The 21,927-nt window shown below is 27.6% G+C and overlaps 2 protein-coding genes across 2 annotated transcripts; one reads left to right on the top strand and one right to left on the bottom strand.

Moving 5' to 3' along the window:
* Positions 1–669: 669 nt before the first annotated feature.
* LOC123271733 lies at positions 670–8,685 on the bottom strand. The gene is made up of 3 exons (XM_044738129.1): positions 8,363–8,685; positions 4,071–4,788; positions 670–1,051 (listed from the first exon to the last, which is right to left on the bottom strand). Exons 1-3 carry the CDS (start codon positions 8,546–8,548, stop codon positions 711–713), a joined length of 1,245 nt encoding a protein of 414 aa, XP_044594064.1. The 5' UTR covers positions 8,549–8,685; the 3' UTR covers positions 670–710.
* Positions 8,686–14,601: 5,916 nt separating this feature from the next.
* On the top strand, positions 14,602–18,222 carry LOC123271403 (odorant receptor 13a-like). Its single transcript, XM_044737713.1, has 3 exons — positions 14,602–14,940; positions 15,038–15,752; positions 17,776–18,222. Exons 1-3 carry the CDS (start codon positions 14,797–14,799, stop codon positions 18,120–18,122), a joined length of 1,206 nt encoding a protein of 401 aa, XP_044593648.1. The 5' UTR covers positions 14,602–14,796; the 3' UTR covers positions 18,123–18,222.
* Positions 18,223–21,927: the final 3,705 nt, after the last annotated feature.

Raw genomic sequence — 21,927 nt, 5'->3', positions numbered from 1 at the left:
TTTAACTAAGTGTTTTTTTTTTTTCACTCAAGCAACTCAATTTAAATTAGTAAAAACATTTTTTTGTAAATCAAAAAAGTATAATCTGATGTGAAATTTTTTATATTAGTGTATGGAAAGATAAAATGTTCACAAAGTGATTTAATAGTGAAAAACACAAAGTATTTTAATCATATTATTTACAGTAAATATTTACGATAAAATAATTAAGCTGATTTTTATTTAAAAAATTTCTGAAAAAATCACGTATAAAAAACATAAAATTTTTAGTAGACTTTTATTTAATTTCTATAAAAATAAAACGAAATATTTTTTTTTTTAATGATTAAAAATCTTTTGAGTTTATAAAAGTAAAATGTAATTGTTGAATTTTTTAATTGCAACTCAAGCGATAAGTTTTAAATTTTCTACTTTATTTCTGAAGTCGAAAGTGTTACTTTTTTCTTTAAATTAATCAAATGATTAATTAGCATAAATGTATTATTGTAATAGCAAATATGTTATTAATCAATATCAGAATTATTCCTCTTAATACAGTTTTCGCCTTATAAAAATTTAATGGATTTTTTAGATGTCCAGATTAATAATTAATATGAAAATGGATTAAAATTATTATTCAAACACCCAATTTTAGATATAATAACTAAAACATTATTTTTATTGTCTCTCCAATTATAACAATTCTTAAAGACTGTGTAAAAACATAATTACTACTCTTTAAACATCAGTCTAAGGAAAGAAAAGTATGAAAACGTCGTTTTTACAAAGCCCGCGAAACCTGAAAGATTCATATAACAAATTTTTCCTGCTGTTAAATGGAATGCATAATTGGCTTTCATCATTATAAATAGCAAATCTTTGGCTAATAGTGGTGACATTTCATACCAAGAACAATTATAAATTGCTAATTTTAAGCTTCTGAATTCAGTGGACAATGATTCACCAATCAAGCTGTATACAAATAATACAGAAAATAATAAAAGAATTCTCATGAGAGCACCAATTATCATCTCATTATTTCCAGTTTTAAGACCCAATAGCAATAGAATACCTGTATAAAATATAAAAACATGAAGGTGATTTCCAGAAGTTTTAAACAATTAATAATAAATTTTCTTTGAAAAATCAGCTTAAATTATGCTAATTGTAGGGGATGGACGGGCAAGACGGAGAGGGCGGGTAAAATGAATAATCGTTTTAAATCGCTGGTCGGTCGATAGAAACATTTTAGACAGCAATCTATCAATCTATTATGTAACTACACTTACCGTTATCGATAAAGCATTGGTTTTGCATACTTGTGGGAATTTTTTTTTATAAATATTGAAATTTAGGAAAAAAAAAAATTTTAAATCGTAAGTATACAGTACTTAGTTTAATGTTGTTAAGGACGATGCAGATTTGATTTTTTTTCTTCATATTCAGGACGCGGTTGATATTTTTGCGACGATTGTTTTGATTGAAATGTATTTTCCAATCAGTATTCGTTTTACGCGACCTGAGTATTCATTTTGCCCGCCCTGGTAGGGCAAAACGGATAATGTTGACTTTTTTTTTTTTTTTTAATTTCGAAGAATTTCTTTGTTATTATTTTTATTTTACTTTAATTATAAACTTCAATTACCCAAAAAATTATTAGCCAAAGTTAAGAATGGATATGATTGTAATATATATTTGTTATTTCATTTTCAAATTAACATATCCGTTTTGCCCGTCCTTCCCCTAAGTGTAACTATCTTATTTGAGCGGACTAAATTAAAGGTCCATCAAGCTAGTATAAAATCGTCGATCATGCGTTAACTCATTATTCAAGCAACAAAATTTATTTGTGTTGCTAAATTTTCTGCTAATTAGTTGAATCGTTTATTTGAGAAACTCCATAAGTCAAAAATACTAAATTTTTCAGGAGAAGCAAAAAAGATTTTTCTCGATTAAGTTTGCATTAACATCATGAACCAATGATGAATAATAATAATGTTAGTATCCCTAAAAAATATTCGAGCATGAAAAAATTTAATTGTTATTTCCTACTATTCATAATTATGATTTGAAGTTGATTGACTTATGGGGTTTCTCAAATAAACGAACAAAATAGTAATAAAATCATTAATATATTAATTTTTCTCCGTCAATCATTTATTATATTTATAAAATAAAGTACAAAATTTGTATTGGAACTACAATTAACGAAAATTCCAATAAATTTTCTATTATTTTTAAATTCAAATTAGTTAACTGAGAGTCAACAATGAAACAACATTTTAATTTATCACAATTCAACTTTATAAAACTAAAATTGCAAAAATTATTGAAATCAAAGTATCTAACAGTAAATATAATATATTTTTATTTGGTTATCATTAATTTCAGAATTCAAATCAGTTAAATCAGAGTCAACAATAAAACAATATATTTTTAATTTTAATCCATCAAGCGAATATTGTATTTTATTATTATTATGAGTTTTACTTGTATACCGATTTATGGTTTTTACAAGGCTAATTGTCTCAGCATCTCCGCATGTAGTCTCTTTTTCAACTCTTTATTATCAATATATATGCTCCGCTTTATATTATCAACACAATCTTTCAACTCTTTTATTATCAAGATATTCTCCACTCTTTTTATAATCAACAACATGTTCTCCACTTTTTATAATCAACATATAATTTCGCACATAACTTTATTCTCAATGCGGCTGTGGACCGACTTGTGCTTTCTGTACTGTATTTACCCTATTCCTCACCCCTTTCCCCTTTCTATCGGTGTTGGAATAGTGGCGATGGGGAAACCACAGAGAAAACCCATGCCAGTACAGTTTGGCTACCGGAGCGACCCCCGACGGTTGGTGTTGGAACTATTCGAACAACCGTCGGGGCTCGAACCCTCGCCTCACGACATGATGCACGAACGAACTAACGGGATAATGACTTAGTCCGCTCGACCATCATGCCGCTTCTCAAGCGAATATTGTAAAGCTCATTAAAATTCAAGTATTTAACAGTAAATTTAGTTTCTAATTGTCTAATAATCAATAATTTTGGAATTAAAGTCAGTGAAATCACATCAAACAATAAAACAATAACTTAATTTAATTTTCTTCAACCCATACTGTGAAAATTATTCAAATTTAAGTATTTTGCATTGAACTGAATTTTTCTACTCAGAAGAAGTTTTTTTGAAAAAAAAAAAAACAAACAAAAAGAAATTTATTTTTGGAATTTTGAAATTGAATGTTTATTAAGGTGAGAAAATTTTTTTCTCAGCTGAAGTAGGTGGCACTGCTTCCCTAAAGTATCTAAAAATCTTGATCAAATATAAAAATTTATTGTATCAAGTATTTATGATAATTTGAATTAAGAAAAAATTACTTCCACCAAGAATAGAATTTCGAGAAAAATTTTTATTTCGGGCAACACAACTTCAGTCTTCCTTCAGGCACCTGAAAATTTTCTTGAGCCAAGAATTTTGTTCTCCAGTCAAGAAATTTTTCTTTCTGTGTAAGATTTTTCTTCGACACATTAGAGGTTTACACACACGCCGACAGATATCCTCGTAGGAATATTAAGAACTAGTTCCTAGGACCTTAAAAATGTGAAGATCAGATTGGAACTTGATTTTCGAAAACTGGCATGGAACCAATGGCTCCCCGATTTTTTTTTTTTTTTTATCATTCATTTGTAAAGCGAGAACTTAAAAATTTAGAAAAAGTAATCGTAGATGTGAAAAAAAATTTATTACGATGCACAATGACGCTAAAAATTACTGTAAGAAAAGTTAGAAAAAAAAAAAATTTTTTGTTTTTTTAATTAAAAAATTTTTTTTTCTTTCAAATTGTAGAAAATGACGTTTAAATATATATTAGGAAGCTGAAAGAGCTTTTTGGAAAAAAAAAATTTTCTTACGAAATTTTGGGGGTACCCCATTTTGCCACCCCTACCCCATTTTGCCCCCCCCCCCTAATTATTAATAATATCCACCCAAAATAAATTTTGCTACTGCTAGCTTGACGACGCTCTAAATTAACAAACAATTATGACCTAATATAACTTAAGACTTATTTATTTTACCTGATATACTGATAACAAACATATTAGTAGCAACTTGTAGCAAAATTATAAGACTGAACGTGCTTTGAAATGCATTAGCTAACTTTATCAAGTAAATATGTCTCCGAGATAGTTGATTAATTTGTTTCCGTAGACTAAAAAATTTTTTTTTTCCATCAAGATTGTCCATGTCATTATAAAGGAGATTCAATTGCCCACAAACGTGCAATGCAATACCACACATACAAGAGTCATTACCAGCATTTATAATACTTAAAAGAAATAAATGGACAGCAATAAGGCCGTAATAAGCAAAATAAATAGACATTGATATATTTGTTGATACCCAACAATTAGCACCGATTGGAATATTTCTTAACACAGTAGCATTATCGCTTATCTGATCAGAAGAAAATTTATAAGTCGTTGGTGGATTATCCAAAATCAAACCAATTATTAAGCTGTTACTACCAATCATTAAAACAAACAGAAATATTCTGCCTGCAAAGGCATACTTTAACATTATTTTCTTGGAATTTTTATCACAAACGGTGGTCCAGTCTTTGATTATTGATTTTATAATGAAATGCATTTTTTTCTTGTTTATTAGAGGCACAATTATTTTTAAAATTGACATTATATTAATCGTAACGAGGGAGAGAGCATCCACGATATCAGTTATTAGGTCACAGTTTCCTTTGGTAATGAGCTCATGAATGAAAATTATTGTGACAAAATACTAAAACAATAAAGATGTTTATTAAAGATTCAAGAAAAAAAAATTTTAACAAGGTAAAAGACCCAATACCGGAACGACGAAGGGTACATGACTGGTTTTTATTGCTTAGAAAATATTCAAATGGTTCATTAGTAATAATAATTCATCCAATCATATAGAATAAACATGTAGTTACATGAAAATAATTAAATTTATCAATTTTGTCGAATTTAATATTAAAAAAAACATGTTTTTTGAAAAAGTCTAAAAGACCCAGTATCGGAACACCTTAAATGCCTAGTCCCAATACCGGAATATGGTTGACCCAATACCGGAACGATAAATAAAACTAATTTTTTTAATCTAGAGTCCGCTTTTCGTAAGCTGAATTAATTAAATAATTAAGTAACAAATCATAATACTGTATGTGAATTTTTCTGAATTTATAAAACTAATTTATGAAATGTTATTTTTGACTTAACTTTCGGCATCCTACTACTACCTATAAAAAATTAAGCAGTTAATTCAGAACTCAAATGACATGTATGCATAGTAGGGTGTGTCAATTTTAGGCGACTTTTTTTTTCAACGAAAAAACAGGCTGAAAACTTGCATGAAGGTGAGAACAGAAGCCTGTTCAAAGCGGAGCTCTTAATATTGATATTTAGAGATGTCTGTCCCTAATTTTTCATTTCCCATTTAAATAACATAGGAAAAAAAATTCTTTTTTTTGTTTATTTTTCTAGCTCGGCATACGCACCTCATATATATAAGTCAATAGCATATTATTGTAGAGAATTTGACGCTCTACAAAAAAGGTCTCTTATACTTTTATCATAAAGACAGCCGTTCTAAAGTTATTCTGACGTAAACTTCTAAATGTATAAAATTTTGATGATTCAAGTATCAAACTGATACAAATTAATTTATTACTGTCTTAAAAGTTATTTTTATATGTAGAATTGGTTCTGATGCGCTAACATTTTCATAAAGCTTAAAAAAAAATTACTCATGTATCAAATTTTTTTCTTCTTTATTTCATTTACTGTAAGAAAATTATTATTATGATTATTATTAATGATATACATTATTATTAATGATTATTCGTTAATTTATTCAAGAATTATTGCACTTTGAAAGTTCAAAAAATAGTGTTCTATGAAACTTTTATCAGACTTTTGACTTGAAGAGCTCAAAAACCTCATAAGTGCAATTTTAAGCGCTTAGATATGGAATTAGCGGAAGTTGCAGGGATGGCCTTTAGGGTCAACCGTTTTCCAGATTTTTTTGTGATAAATGAGCGTTATGAGACGTGCACTTTTCTGATTTTCCAAACTTATCTTTTCTCTCCGTGTAGAGTAATAAATTGTTAATTCCGTGAAACTTTTCAAAAATTTAATTCATTCAACTCGGATCATGATTTTCTTACAGTAAATGAAATAAAGAAGAAAAAAATTTGATACATGAGTAATTTTTTTTTAGCTTTATGAAAATATTAGCGCATCAGAACCAATTATCCATATGAAAATAATTTTTAAGACATTAATAAATTAATTTGTATCAGTTTAATACTTGAATAATCAAAATTTTATACATTTAGAAGTTTACGTCTGAATAACTTTAGAACGGCTGTCTTTATGATAAAAGTATAAGAGACCTTTTTTGTAGAGCGTCGAATTCTCTACAATAATATGCTATTGACTTATATATATGAGGTGCGTATGCCGAGCTAGAAAAATAAACAAAAAAAAAAATTTTTTTTCCTATGTTATTTAAATGGGAAATGAAAAATTAGGGACAGACACCTCTAAATATTAATATTAAGAGCTCCGCTTTGAACAGGCTCCTGTTCTCACCTTCATGTAAGTTTTCAGCCTGTTTTTTCATTGAAAAAAAAAAGTCGCCTAAAATTGACACACCCTAATGCATAGTGAAACTAACAATAATTATTTAATATTAAAAAATCAAATAAATTTTTACTAAAAATCAAAAAAAAAAAAAATAAACGATTCGAGCTTATACTTGACGACACTTAAAAAAAAAAATTTCAAAACAGAAATTTGCTTTTGTTCTTCAAGTTAAAATTTACGAATATGTGAAGCAATTTTTATAATAAAATTACTTTCTGTATTAAATGTTATTTCACAAAAACTTTTGTTGTTGTGCTTGATGTAAACAATTAACACAGTATATCGTAAATGTCAATAAATAATATCAATATGGTTGACTGTTCCGATACTGGGTATTAGCTTATTTCAGGTGTACCAATAGACGAACAGTAAATTTTAAATAACAATAGGGTCTTTTTTGTATTATCAATTAATTGCATCGAATTCTTAGTATTTTTATTAATACATAAAAAAAAATTTTTAGTGAAAAGTATTTCCATTAGGTTTCTATGAGCTTAAGATCATCGAGCGATTTCTTAGCAAAACCATTAAATTAAGAGACCTTGATAAGTCAGAAATCTAAGACTATTGACATCATTAACATTTTTTTTCAATATTTCCAATATAATTTAAAGTTTCATTCATATTTTATTATGTAAAAAAAAGATTGAGGTTTCTAATAAAGAAAAGTTTGTTTAATTTGATTGAGTACGAGATAAAATATAAAATAATAATTGTCAAATCGTTCCGGTATTGGGTCTTTTACCTTATACACTGTAAAAAAAACTTGTTGGACTTGGTGTAATGTAAATGACTTGGTGTAAAAATTTTGGTATAAAAGTTACACCAAATTTCAATATAAAATTGAGATTAAATTTTGCGTTACTAAAGTCAAAAGGACGTATCACAAAATATACACTCTTTTGGCTTTGCAAAACCAGAAGGGCGTATAAAAAAAATTTTTTTTTTTCTCCAATCAACTAAAGAATGTATAAAAGTAAAAATCCTGTTTAAAAACGCAAAAAAATTTTTTTTTCGACTTACGCCCTTTTGACTTAAATAAATAAAATTTTTAAAGCCAAAAGGGCATATATGAAAAAATCATTAAAATATCGTCTAAGAATCTCCCAACGTCGAGATCTAATGAAAGAATAATTTTTGAAAATTTAACTAAAAGTACTATCACAGCTGAATTTTTTGAAATTGTCAATTTATGTTAGGAGAAATTAAAAATTTTATTTTAATTTGTTTCACTTAATTTTCACAAAATATAAAAAATTCCAAACAAATATTAATAATAAAGGTTTATTTTTAACTTGTAAGTACGTAATTATTGTTTAATCACTTATAATAATAAATATAATTACGATAAGTTATCATAAAAATATTGAAATGTTCAAAATGCTATTCAATATTTAAATAATATTAATATAGTTATCAATTAAGTAGTTAAAAAATTTTAAATTATCAATTGTAACTCATTAAAAAAAAAATATAAGTATTAGCATGAAATGGTGTAAGAAAAGTAAATAAAACTGTGTTAAAATTAAATGGGCGGATAATTTACACCAAAATTTTCTACAGTGTATAAAAAATTAATTTAAAAAAATTCTATCATGTTGACGTTCTTCAATTAAGAAATTTTTTTAGAATAATTTTTTATCAGTACATCAAAAACAGTATAAAAGTATTTGATATTGATTTACCTGTATTAATGAACTAAAAAAAACTTGGAGAAAAACAATTATTCCAAAATGATCAAGTGGCCAAATCCCAATAGATTGTGTTAAAAGTTTATAAGGTCCTAATGCATATCTCGCATCAGAATTCCATTTTATTATCTCATGTTTATTATAATCCATAATGTAGATGTTAATACTTGAAATGTGCATATAATATTGAATCTTCGTAGTATTCAGATCTTCTAACTGTATATTTTATTTACGGTGCTACCGTATTTCGTAAATGTATGTACAATAAATTATGCACAAGATTTATGAATAATAGAAATTAAACCATTTTGCGATGATATTATATTTAAGTATTTTGTTATTTTATGGAATATTAATTTCTTCTATTATTCTTTGGGTTATAGTTTTATTGCTGTTACAATAATATTGAAAAATAATTATTCAATAAATCCTTCACTCAAGAAGATAGATGTAAAAATAAAATTATCAATCAAATTTTGATTTTTACAGTAAGTATGAAAATAAAATTTTTATCAGTGCAGAGAAATTGCAATTATGAAAAAGTAGTAGTGAATAATCTGAAGTATTTAATTAAGTAAGACTCATAATTTTGTTTCTTTTTTGTAGAGTAAATTTCTTGTCTGATACTCGTGGTGTTATATTATAATATTGTAAATAATCGTCTCCAGAACTATTTTCTTGTAATTTAGTTGATAAAGATATCAAGATACTGGTGAAAAAAATAATTTGATTCAAGAGAAAAATTCTTGTACCAAAAATGTCATTTTGAAGAGGTCGATCATCTTGAATAAAATCTAAAAATTCTTGATCTAAGAAATTGTTCTTGGTTCAAGTAAATTGTACTTTATCAACAGACTCGATAGAGTCTGGCGCCAAGTTCCGTTCTCAAGCCAGACTACCGATCAACAGACTCGGTAGAGTCTGGCGCCAAGTACCGTTCTCAAGCCAGACTACCGAGTGTGTATATACCGTAAGCAGAACGGTTTTTTGAGGTTACAAATTTTTTTTCAAATTTATTTTGATTTTTTTTTTATATGATATTTTATAATAGTAGTTCATGCTTTTTATTACGCGTATTACTTGATTATTATCAATTATCTTTATAATTTCTATTTAAAATTATTAAAAATAATCAGCACAAACTATAGCGACCCAGATTTTTAGATTTTAACTTTTTTCTTATGTAAAGAGCGGACGGCCAGAGACTAAATAATATAAGGATGCATGCTAATCTTATAATAGATGGGAAACTACAGTGAAAAAAAGATATTTGACAGCTTGCAATTACACACGCCAGGCAGCGCAAGAATAACTTTTACATGAACTATAGCTTAAAGGGGATAGTTTGCCACCGGAAATGTATTAAATTAAAATTGTCAATTTTTATCATAATTACAAAAAATACTGAAATCCGAACAAAAACAGTTTCACTGTAAAAAAATCGCGCCAAGTCCACGTTCATAAGATTATTAAGAAAAAAAAATTTTATTTCTTTACAAAAAGATATAAAATAAAAAATTAAAAAATCCAAGTAACCGATATGGTTGTATATGATTTTCGGAAATTAAAAAAAATTTTGTTGTAAATTTAAAAATTAAAAGAAACAATTTTAGAACGTACTTGGTGTGCGTCATTGTGTACTTCAATTTTTTTTAAAAGTCCTAGTAGATAGATTTTAGGAATTTCATAAAAAGTGAAATTTTTCGTAACCACGCACACTAAATACGTTCCAAAATTGTTTCTTTTAATTTTTAAATTTACAACAAAATTTTTTTTAATTTCCGAAAATCATATACAACCATATCGGTTACTTGGATTTTTTAATTTTTTATTTTATATCTTTTTGTAAAGAAATAAAATTTTTTTTTCTTAATAGTCTTATGAACGTGGATTTTTTTACAGTGAAACTGTTTTTGTTCGGATTGAAAAATTTTCACCTTCCCGCTATGGAAATCAATAATTTGTGTGTGTTAGCTTGATCGATTGAAACGCGGTTCATGACATTCAAAATGCTATGAAGTTCTATTGCCATTAGATTTAAAGTGAATATGAATCGATTCAACTCGATATATTTTAAAAAATCTCAAAAATAAAATTTTCAAAAAAAATTTTTTTTTGGGATAACTTTTAAACTAGTGTATCGATCGATTCCAGAATTTATTTAGCTTTTAATCTACAAAAATAATATGGATAGCTGCGAAACGCATCAAAATCAGTTAATTTGTTCAAGAGATAACGTTGCGGAAAAATTTAGAACAAAGTATTTTTTTCGCATAACTCCAGAATTTCTTCTCGGATCATTTTGCAGATACTAAGTAATTTTTTTTTTTTTTGTTTGAAAAACTGCATTTAACACTGATAGCTAGATTGAAATCAGTTAATTCATTCAAGAAAAATAGCTGTCAAAAAATTCAAAAAGTTTAGAAAATCCAAAAGTGCACGCCTCATAACGCTCATTCATTGTTTAAGAAAAAAATTAATTGTGTAATTGATTAAAAAAAAAAAACAAATTTATAATTAAGTAATTTCTTACAGAGTACTTTTTATTTTTTTTTTTAAATATCGGCGCCCTTTTTTCTTGTCATATACGGCCGCAGTCTAAAAAAATCTAGCTTGATCAAGTGGCGCCATAGTTTTCACGTGACAAATAAGAAAAGTTCGTTTGGCTTTGTACGGTTGTATCCGTGAATTTTAATAAAAATTCAATTAAAAAAAAAAAATACATAAGCTAGGACACTGATATGAAATACGGACCCAGTTCATCGAATTCTTAAACTAATAAAAAAGGTCCGGTCTTGAAATATCAATTTGTTCGGGAGTATTCGTTGGTACATCCAAAATGGGGTGACATCCGGACGTCCACGGAAAATTTTTTTTAAAACGTTTTTTTTTTCAAAATAGTAACATGAAATGATTTTAGAAAGTAAAAGATGGTTTAATTTAAGTGTTTTTTCGGTGTACATCTACTTATATCATTGTATAAGTGTAATATGGTTGTGATAGAGGCATTTAAAGATCACAAAATTGCTTGACCTTGACGAGTCGAGTATAAAGCACAACCTCACGCGCTTCGCGCTATGAGGCGTGCAAAAACATGTTTCAGATCGTTTTTGGAGTAACATGTCATCTTTTAGTACTTAAACACTGCATTGAATACCGTGAACCGCATCAAAGTCGTTTGATTCGTTTAAGAGATATTGCAATTTTAAATTTTTATAAAACTACTCCATCAATACTACTAGATTTTCGAACGCAAAGAATCAGGTCGAAAATTTTTTTGCTGAAACTCGGCAATTTTCAAAGTTAAGAATATTTTTTATGATTTTCAGCAGTTCAAATCGTAAAAACTATGAGAATTATCGGATAGCTTTTACTAGCGCCAATTACAATGCTTTTCGGTAAGGTTTTGCAAATATCCGAATTTTCGAATTATTCGACACGAATTCGAACACTGTTCGCACAGCCCTAATTCAAAGTTATTGATAGCAGCTGTAATACTCAGAAGTTTTTTTTATATTCTGATGTAGACGATTGTACAGTCACATATTTAAATTGTGAAATGTAAATTGCGAAAATATGGATCTTTATTAAAAAGTTGATATGACGTTTTCATTGTTGTCGCTTTTTGTTGCTATGGTGATCACTTTGGCAACGGTTACCATGACAACAGTTACTATAGCAACGGTTATCATAGCAACAGTTACTATGGAAACGGTTACCATGGAAACGGTTAAATATTAATGAGTAAAATTTTTAAAAATATTGATTAATTAAATTGTCGATAGTAAACATTTTGACAGAAGCGCGTCTAATTTTCTAGTATATAAATAAAAAATACAAAAAGCGGCATGATGGCCGAGCGGACTAAGTCATTATCCCGTTAGTTCGTTCGTGCATCATGTCGTGAGGCGAGGGTTCGAGCCCCGACGGTTGTTCGAATAGTTCCAACACCAACCGTCGGGGGTCGCTCCGGTAGCCAAACTGTACTGGCATGGGTTTTCTCTGTGGTTTCCCCATCGCCACTATTCCAACACCGATAGAAAGGGGAAAGGGGTGAGGAATAGGGTAAATACAGTACAGAAAGCACAAGTCGGTCCACAGCCGCATTGAGAATAAAGTTATGTGCGAAATTATATGTTGATTATAAAAAGTGGAGAACATGTTGTTGATTATAAAAAGAGTGGAGAATATCTTGATAATAAAAGAGTTGAAAGATTGTGTTGATAATATAAAGCGGAGCATATATATTGATAATAAAGAGTTGAAAAAGAGACTACATGCGGAGATGCTGAGACAATTAGCCTTGTAAAAACCATAAATCGGTATACAAGTAAAACTCATAATAATAATAAAAAATACAATCAAATTTAAGAATTTCTTATGTAAAATAAAAATAAAAATTGTTTTTAATTATAAACAATTATATTTATTTTTAGTTTTAGAATTTTCATAATCTTGAACAGTAAGAGTTGCTATCTTCAATAGTATCTGTTACCATTCTCGATAGTACAGTTATCTCTTATAAAATTATAAAATTCATCATTTCAACACTGAAAAATTTTACTGCTATCGTAAACGATAAATACAAAAAATCAGTTATTTTTATAAGCGTGAATCAAAGATTCATGATAAAGTACGTTCCAATATTAATATCTCAAATTTTAACAGGTTTTTTTTTATTCGAGTATGCTATTATTTCGGCATCGATATGCTGATGTAACTATTAGATAGCCACGCAACAAAATGAATCAAATCCACCTTAAAAATAAATAATTAATGAAAAAACTAACATGTGAATTTATTTTTAACTTCCCGCTACGAAAATCGAAGATTTTCAAAAATCGGGAAGTTATTGTTTTCACCCCGTTTTGCAAAAACCGAGTTTTCATCAGATCTCGACGTTTGAAGGTCACAGGAAGCTTCCCTGACTATCCCCGCGAGGTTGTCACGGCGTCTGTATGTATGTATGTGTGTGTGTGTGTGTGTGTGTGTGTGAAAGTATGTGAACCGCTTACAACTTTTGAACGGCTTGACCGATTTCATCGCGGTTGGTGCCATTCGAAAGGGCTTGACCAAACTTAGATTTTGAAAACTATTTGGACCGATTCAGATCAATAGATTTTGAGAAATCTTCAAAAAACTGAAAAAAAAAATTTTTTCAAATGTGGTTTTTTTGGAATAACTTTTAAACGGCTTGATGGTTCAATTCCAAAAACTAATCAGCTCTTAACCTCAAAAAACCACGTCGATCGCCACCAGTCCGGTTAAAATCGGTTGATTCGTTCGAGAGATATCGTGAACGAAAGAAAACCGAAAAAAGTGTTTTTTCGAAATAACTCCGAAATTTCTAGCACGATCAATTCAAAATTTGAGATTATTTGTGAGGCTTAAAAAACTGCGTCGAATGCTGCCGACCACGTGGAAATCGGTTTATTCATTCAAAAGTTATTGCGGTTTAAAAATTCAAAAAATAGTGTCATCAAATCCCTATCAGACTTTTGAGCTCGAAGAGCTCAAAAGCATAGGAAAACAATCTCTTTGAGCTTGGAGAGCTCAAAATAACCCATAAATTGTATTTTTGAGCTCGAAGAGCTCAAAAACGCCATTGGTGCAATTTTAAGCGCCTAAGTATGGAATTAGCGGGAAGTTGCAGGGATGGCCTTCAGGGTCAACCGTTTTCCTAATTTTTTTCTTTAGCTTGATTTTTTTTTTTTATAAAACTTGATTTTGACAAAATACCAATTATTATATTTTTCATCACTTTAAATATGATACAAAATGATAAAAAATTGTAATACCTACGTAAACGCACTTCTACCATTTTATTTTTTCCCCTCGATTAATCGTTACAATACGAAGAAAAATGTAATACAAAGTAAAAGATAAAAATAAAGTAATTTTATTCTTTTCTCCCTGAAAATTCAAAAAATTAGCAACACTTTATTCCTGTTGAAATTTTGAAATCACTTTTTTTTTTTTAATATCAATTAAAGACACTTTTAAAAATTAATCTTCATCTAAATTTTTGAACTAAAATATTATTAATGAAAAAAAAAAATAATTTTAACTTGAGCCAAAACGTAAGATTTATCTTTTCACATTATTGTTATGCAGTCGAATATAAAAATAAAAGTGTTCATTACACTGAAAAATTTTGAAAGCATATATTTTACAAAATTATCGGTTACAAAATAAAGCATAAGATATTAAATAATAGAATAGACAATTTTTCTATCAATACTGTAATGCTGGTAACTGATAAGTAATTCATTATAACCCGAACATTCAAACATGAATAAATAACATAGAATCGATAAATAATTAATCACAACAATGTTGTTATATTCCCTCGATATCTTTTATGAGTAATACCATTGATTTTGAGAAGTTTGGAAGTAGCAATGATTACACGCAAATAAGACGACAAAATGTATGAAAAAAATCGTTATTCCTCAGATATTACATATGCTTTAGGGCTGTATAAAATATTAGGCCGCGCATTAGGCATTTGGCCTCTCCAATGCCAAGACATTTTATCAATATTTAATATTACATTTGTGGTGACAACTCAGGTCAGTAATTTTTTTATTTTAATCAATTGAATTCTAGTAGCTCGATTTTTTTTACTTTACCAGTTATTATTATTATCATTCATTTTCTATTTATCAGTTATGGATGTCAATCAGTCTTACAAAACAATTAATAATGAAAGGAAACTGTGGTGCAGTAACAGAATTAGTAGATGTCATAAGTCTTATCGCTTGTGGATTTGTCACAGTTGTAAAAGTAATTGTACCGAGAGTTTACCATACAGAAATGAATGTTATTGTGAATTCGGCGATTAATGACTGGAAAACGGTAAATAATAAGAGATATCGACTTATAATGCTAAAATATGCGTACATCGGTAGAGTTGTGTTTATAGTACAAATGATTGGAGCATATGCAGCAGGATTTCCACTTATTATTTCTAAATTGCCATTTATAATGGTATTGTGGAGCAATGACCGAAATGATAGTGCATCAATGCATACGGTTCCAATTGGCCCGAGTTGTTGGGTGTCTTCTGATATTTCCATGTTTCACTATATTTTTTACTACATCTTCCAATCTATTCAACTACTTGTTGTTTGCACTGCGTATATTGGAGCCGACACTTATTTTTTTGGCATCGCAATGCATGTTTGCGGTCAATTCGCACTTCTTTCTCATAGCCTTGATAATATTTACAGCAATGGGGATATAGTAATCCAAAAACATGAACTTTCTCTATTCATAAAACGTCATAAACATCTACTACTTCTGGCGAATAACTTTGAAGAAACGTACAATTTAATTATTTTGAGCCAAGTTGCAATCGATACTTTGCTGATATGTATATCAGGTACTATACTGAAAAAAAAAAGTTAACTTGATTCAAGAGAAAAATTCTCGAACCAAGAACATCATTTTGAAGAGTTTCATTATCTTGAATGAAGACGAAAAATCTTTGAATTAAGTAAAATTCAACAAATCAAGAAAAATTCTTCTGTTGAATCGGATTAACTTTTTTTTTTCAGTCTTCTAATTAATTTTCACACTGCCCGTGTAAACAAAAACTGTCCCAAAAATGTCCCAAGCGTGGGACATCCAAACGTGACACAATTTGGGACAATTTTGGGACATCTCAAAAAAAAATTAAAAATTTTAAAGTAGTGCGTTTAAGTAATTTTTCGTCGATTTTAGGTATTTTTTTGAAGATTTTCAGAAGACTTCACAATTTCATGACAATTTTACTACAATTTTAAACGGTTTTTAAATGATTTTGAAGAAGATAATTTATTTTTGCACAGCTGTAGATTTGTCTAGAAATTAATGGATGAAACATTTATTGAACATTTTTGGGACAATTTTAGGACATTTTTGGGATAATTTTAGGACATTTTCGGAATATTTTTTTAATATTTTTAGGACAATTTTGAACGTTTTTCAAATAATTAAAAAAAAAAACAATTTATTTTTGCACGGTTGTAGATTTGTCCTAAAATTAATAGATGAAAAATTTTAGGACATTTTTGGGACAACTTTAGGACAATTTTTGGGACAACTTTAGGACATTTTTGGGACAATTTAAGGACATTTTTGGGACAATTCTGTAATGTTTCTACAACAAACTTTGAATATTTTTAGAACTATTTCACGACACTTTTGACCGATTTCAAGAAAGATAATTTATTTTTGCACGCTTGTAGATTTGTACTAAAATTAATAGATGAAAAATTTTAGGACATTTTTGGGACAATTTTAGGACATTTTTGGGACAACTTTGGGACAATTTTAGGAAATTTTCGGAACATTTTTTAAATATTTTTTAAATATTTTCTCAAAAGTGTCGTGAAATAGTTCTAAAAATGTTCAAAGTTTGTTGTAGAAACATTACAGAATTGTCCCAAAAATGTCCTTAAATTGTTCCAAAAATGTCCTAAAGTTGTCCCAAAAATGTCCTCAAGTTGCCCCAAAAATGTCCTAAAATTTTTCATCTATTAATTTTAGGACAAATCTACAACCGTGCAAAAATAAATTGTTTTTTTTTTTTTTTAATTATTTGAAAAACGTTCAAAATTGTCCTAAAAATATTAAAAAAATATTCCGAAAATGTTCTAAAATTGTCCCAAAAATGTTCAATAAATGTTTCATCCATTAATTTCTAGACAAATCTACAGCTGTGCAAAAATAAATTATCTTCTTCAAAATCATTTAAAAACCGTTTAAAATTGTAGTAAAATTGTCATGAAATTGTGAAGTCTTCTGAAAATCTTCGAAAAAATACCTAAAATCGACGAAAAATTACTCAAACGCACTATTTTAAAATTTTTACTTTTTTTTTTAGATGTCCCAAAATTGTCCCAAATTGTGTCACGTTTGGATGTCCCACGCTTGGGACAATTTTTTTTACACGGGTAAACAACAAATTATTTGATTAAAAAAAAATATTTTCTTCAAAATTCGTCTTGTGTTTTAAAACATTTAGTTTTCACTTTCAAAAAATTGAAAATTGAATCAATAAATTAAATTGAAATAATAAATAATAAATTGAAATTCTTGGATTTTACATTTTAATTTTAGTTAAAAGTAAGTAAAAAATTCCTTAATTTTACTTTTGAGCCAAGAACTTTATTATCAAAAAATTTTTTATTTTGAATAAAGTAACATTAATTCAAGATATTACCGAGTTGTTTTAAAAATTAAATTTTCGTTTTTAAAAAAATTTTTCTGGTATTTGGACATAACAAACTAATTTTTGAATCAAGAATATAAAGTTCTTGAGAAAAATATAAATTATTGTTAGTTGCTTTTGAATCAAAATACTTTTTTTATCAGTGCATGTACAATAAGTAAAGTGTTATAAAAATTTTTATTATATTCAGGTATCGTTCTACTTATGACTATGCATACTAGAGATTTGGTTGTAATTGTTGGGCTTATAATTCGCATATACCTCGTGTATGTTCAACTTTTCATTTATTGCTATGTTGGTGAACAATTACGTACACAAGCCGATAGAATGGGTTCAACTATTTACAATTGTTCATGGTACAATATGCCTCCGAAAATAAGTAAAAACATAGTATTTATGATTATGCGAACAAATTATTCTTTTAATCTTACAGCGGGTAAAATGTATTCTATGAATATTGAAAATTACAAGAACATTGTTAAAACTATGGCTTCTTTTTTTTCTGTGCTTCGATTAATGTTTATTGAAAACGAGTGAATTATATTTAATAAATACAGTTGTAAGATCGCAGAAATTATGTCAATTATTTACTTCTGATTATGGAGTATTTATTAAAAAATAATAAAAAAATAATCTATATTCTTTTTTTTGAGAATTATGTTTTATTTAAATTACATATATTTAATAGTAAACGAATTTCTTTAAGAATCTTTAAATAATTTTTATAAAATTGAAATGATTAATTATGAGCTGTAAAAATTGTAAATTTATAACCTGATAAAAAAATTAATTTTATTGAGAAGAAAAAAATTTTTTTGAACAATTTAAATTGTTTAAAATAATATCATTGATTTAAAATTTCTTTTCTACACTGAAAGAAAAAATTTCTTTTGAAAAAAAATGGGCTTTATTGTGACAAGACAATTATTTCTTAGCTGAAGAAATAAAATTTATTTTAAAAAAAAAGTTTTCTAGATATGAAAAAAAAACAATTTTAGACAAATAACTCATTAATTTTTATTCAAAATTGTTTTTTTCCAAATCTATAAAACTTTTTTAAACAAAAAAGTTACTCAGAGAGAAATTTTTATTTCTTTAACTAAGAAATAAAATTGTTTAAAATTTTAAACAATTTAATTTCTTGTCACAAGAATGCCCATTTGTTTCAAAAGAAATTTATTTTTCTAGTGAATAATTAAATTAATTTTTCTATCAGTGTACTTTCCGACGTTACTTTTAAAAATATTGATTTACAGTACCAATTTATTTAGAAACAATATATATTATTTTTAATCATTAAAAACCATTGAAATTTTTGTATTTTAATAAATTCTCTTTTTCCGTAAATTCCTCTGAATCTTCTCAGATCTCGGATTGTTGAACAGCAATTAAAAATGGATTTTTAAATTTAGACTGAAGACAATAATTCATTTTTTTTTTTTTTTTAATTTTTCAGATTTCTAAACTGCGGTAAGATGTTTCAATTTTAAAATTTAAAATTATTTTTCATGTAAAACTTTAAAAATAATAACATGAAAGCTAGAAATAAAATAAATTTTATTGTATTTTATTGCATAGATAATAAAATATATAAAATAATGTGTATAAATGGTAAACAGAATACAGCAGAACTCCTATAAGTTCAAATTTGTGGGGCTGGAAATTCTCAGAATTAGAATTTACGGGATCCACAGATTCGGTAGAATCTGGCGCCAAGTTCCGTTCAAATCCGTTGTAAACGGAGCGCCAGACTACCGAGTTCCACAGATGGGTTGCGGTCAACTAGTCAGATCGACAACATTCCAAATTATTAAAACTCTAGAAAATTTAAAATTCCGCTACATTCAAAGTTTATAAAATACATTAGCTTAAATAGAATAACAGCCGAAAAACAATTTTGTAAATTATAAAACACCGGGTTATCGAATAAAAGTAAATATAAATCTTATATTCCTCAAGAGTTAAAATTAATTTGATTTCGAAAAAGGGTTGTTCCGACGTATATTCATCCGAATACTCATCTATTCGAATAATGATTCGGCCGAAAATTACTCATCCAAAAAATTGGAAATTTTTCTTAGATGGTCCACCTTTACAATCATGAAATTTGAGTGTTTTCCATACATGCTTGTAAATTAAAATAAAATTAATTTTCAAAAATTAATTAATTTAAAATTAATTAAAAAAAATTTCTAATCTAATTATAAAATTATTTACATTTTTCGGCTAAATGAGTGTTCGTCTGTTCATTCATTTTGGCGTATAAATTTTCGTTGTTATGTTTTTTAATTTATTGAGACTTTGTAACTTTGAAAGATTCTATTAATATAGCTTTAGATTTTTCTTTATTTAAGATTATATTTTTCGGAATTTTAAAATTTGTAAAATTAATTATTTTAAATTACATTTAATATTTACTTTCTAAGTTCTAGTAATTTATTAATTCGGAATGTTGTTAGTCTGACTAGTTGACTGCAACCCCCACAGATTCGGTAGAATCTGGCGCCAAGTTCCGTTCAAATCCGTTGTAAACGGAGCGCCAGACTACCGAGTGTGTTTACTGTAAGCAGAACGGTATTTCGAGGTTGCAAAATTTTATTTAATTCGACGGTACTTCTTGTTCCTAAATTTTATATTATAACAGTAATTCATACTTTATTTTACTGATATCAATTAATTATATTCAATTATAACCATTAATTTACTTGAAATTATTAAATTTTATCAGCACAAACTATAGCAAGCTCAAAAATTTCGATCCTGACTTTTTTTCGATGTAAAAAGTGACATGCCACAGACTAAGTAATTCGAGAATGCATGGTAATCCTCCAATAGATGGGAAACTACAGTTAAAAAACAAATTTCACAGCTTGCATCTACACCCGCCAGGGTGCGCTGCAATTATTTTTACATAAACTGTAGCTTCAAGGGGATAGTTTGCTATAAAAATGCAGCCAACTTGAGATTTAAGTTAGTACCAATTGCAAATTTTTATTATGATTACAAAAAATACTGAAATCCGAACAAAAACAGTTTCACTGTAAAAAAATCGCGCCAAGTCCACGTTCATAAGACTATTAAGAAAAAAAAAATTTTTTTTTTCTTTACAAAAAGATATAAAATAGAAAAATTAAAAAATCCAAGTAACCGATATGATTGTATATGATTTTCGGAAATTAAAAAAAGTTTTGTTGTAAATTTAAGGTAGTTGTAGCGTGATAGGCATTTAAACAGAAAATTATGAAATTTTTTTTATTGAAAGATAAATATATTAATAATTCACTACCAAAATTTCAGATCAATTGACCGCACCGTTTTTGAGTAATTAATTTTTGAAATTGCATCTTTTACACGTAGCGGTATAGAGAGATGATAAAGTTAGTATGAAATCTTTGGCCCACTCGAGTGGTATGGAAGATTTCATACTAACTTTACCATCTCTCTATACCTCTACGTGTAAAAGATACAATTTCGAAAATTAATTACTCAAAAACGGTGCGGTCAATTGATCTGAAATTTTGGTAGTGAATTATTAATATATTTATTTTTCAATAAAAAAAATTTCATAATTTTCTGTTGGAATGCCTATCACGCTACAACTACCTTAAAAATTAAGAAAAAAATTTTGGAACGTACTTGGTGTGCGTCATTGTGTATTTCAATTTTTTTAAAGTCCTAGTAAATAGATTTTACGAATTTCATTAAAAGTAAAATATTTTGCAACCACGCACACTAAATACGTTTCAAAATTTTTTTTTTAATTTTTAAATTTACAACAAATTTTTTTTAATTTCCGAAAATCATATACAATCATATCGGTTACTTGGATTTTTTAATTTTTCTATTTTATATCTTTTTGTAAAGAAAAAAAAAAATTTTTTTTTTCTTAATAGTCTTATCAACGTGGACTTGGCGCGATTTTTTTTACAGTGAAACTGTTTTTGTTCGGATCTATAGTAGTGAACGACTAAAGTGAGACGAAGATAGCTTCTTCTCTTTCTTCCTTCCATTCCAAGCCGAATTTATAGGATTTATATTTTTATCTATTACAAATATACATTGCAAAGAGCAATGTCTTCAAGTAATCAGTGATTACAATGCGCAGGAACTAATCGATGTATTATATTGTAACCATGACAATGACAATAGAACAAACAATAGTCACGAGCTCCTTTATTAGACATCAGTATCATTCGCAACGACAAAGTAACAGCAAGTTTTTCATACGTACTCATAAATTTAATTCTTTGGGTCAAGTCACTGTCAAATGGAATATTTTGTAATTATGAATATAAATTAAAAAAAAAAAGTCATTAGTATTTATTAAACTATTTAAAAGAGT

Source organism: Cotesia glomerata, linkage group LG9, assembly GCF_020080835.1.
Source record: "Cotesia glomerata isolate CgM1 linkage group LG9, MPM_Cglom_v2.3, whole genome shotgun sequence".
NCBI classification, from domain to species: Eukaryota; Metazoa; Arthropoda; class Insecta; order Hymenoptera; family Braconidae; genus Cotesia; species Cotesia glomerata.
The sequence above is the reverse complement of the archived record's forward strand: the minus strand, read 5'-3'. Positions and strand labels throughout refer to the sequence as shown.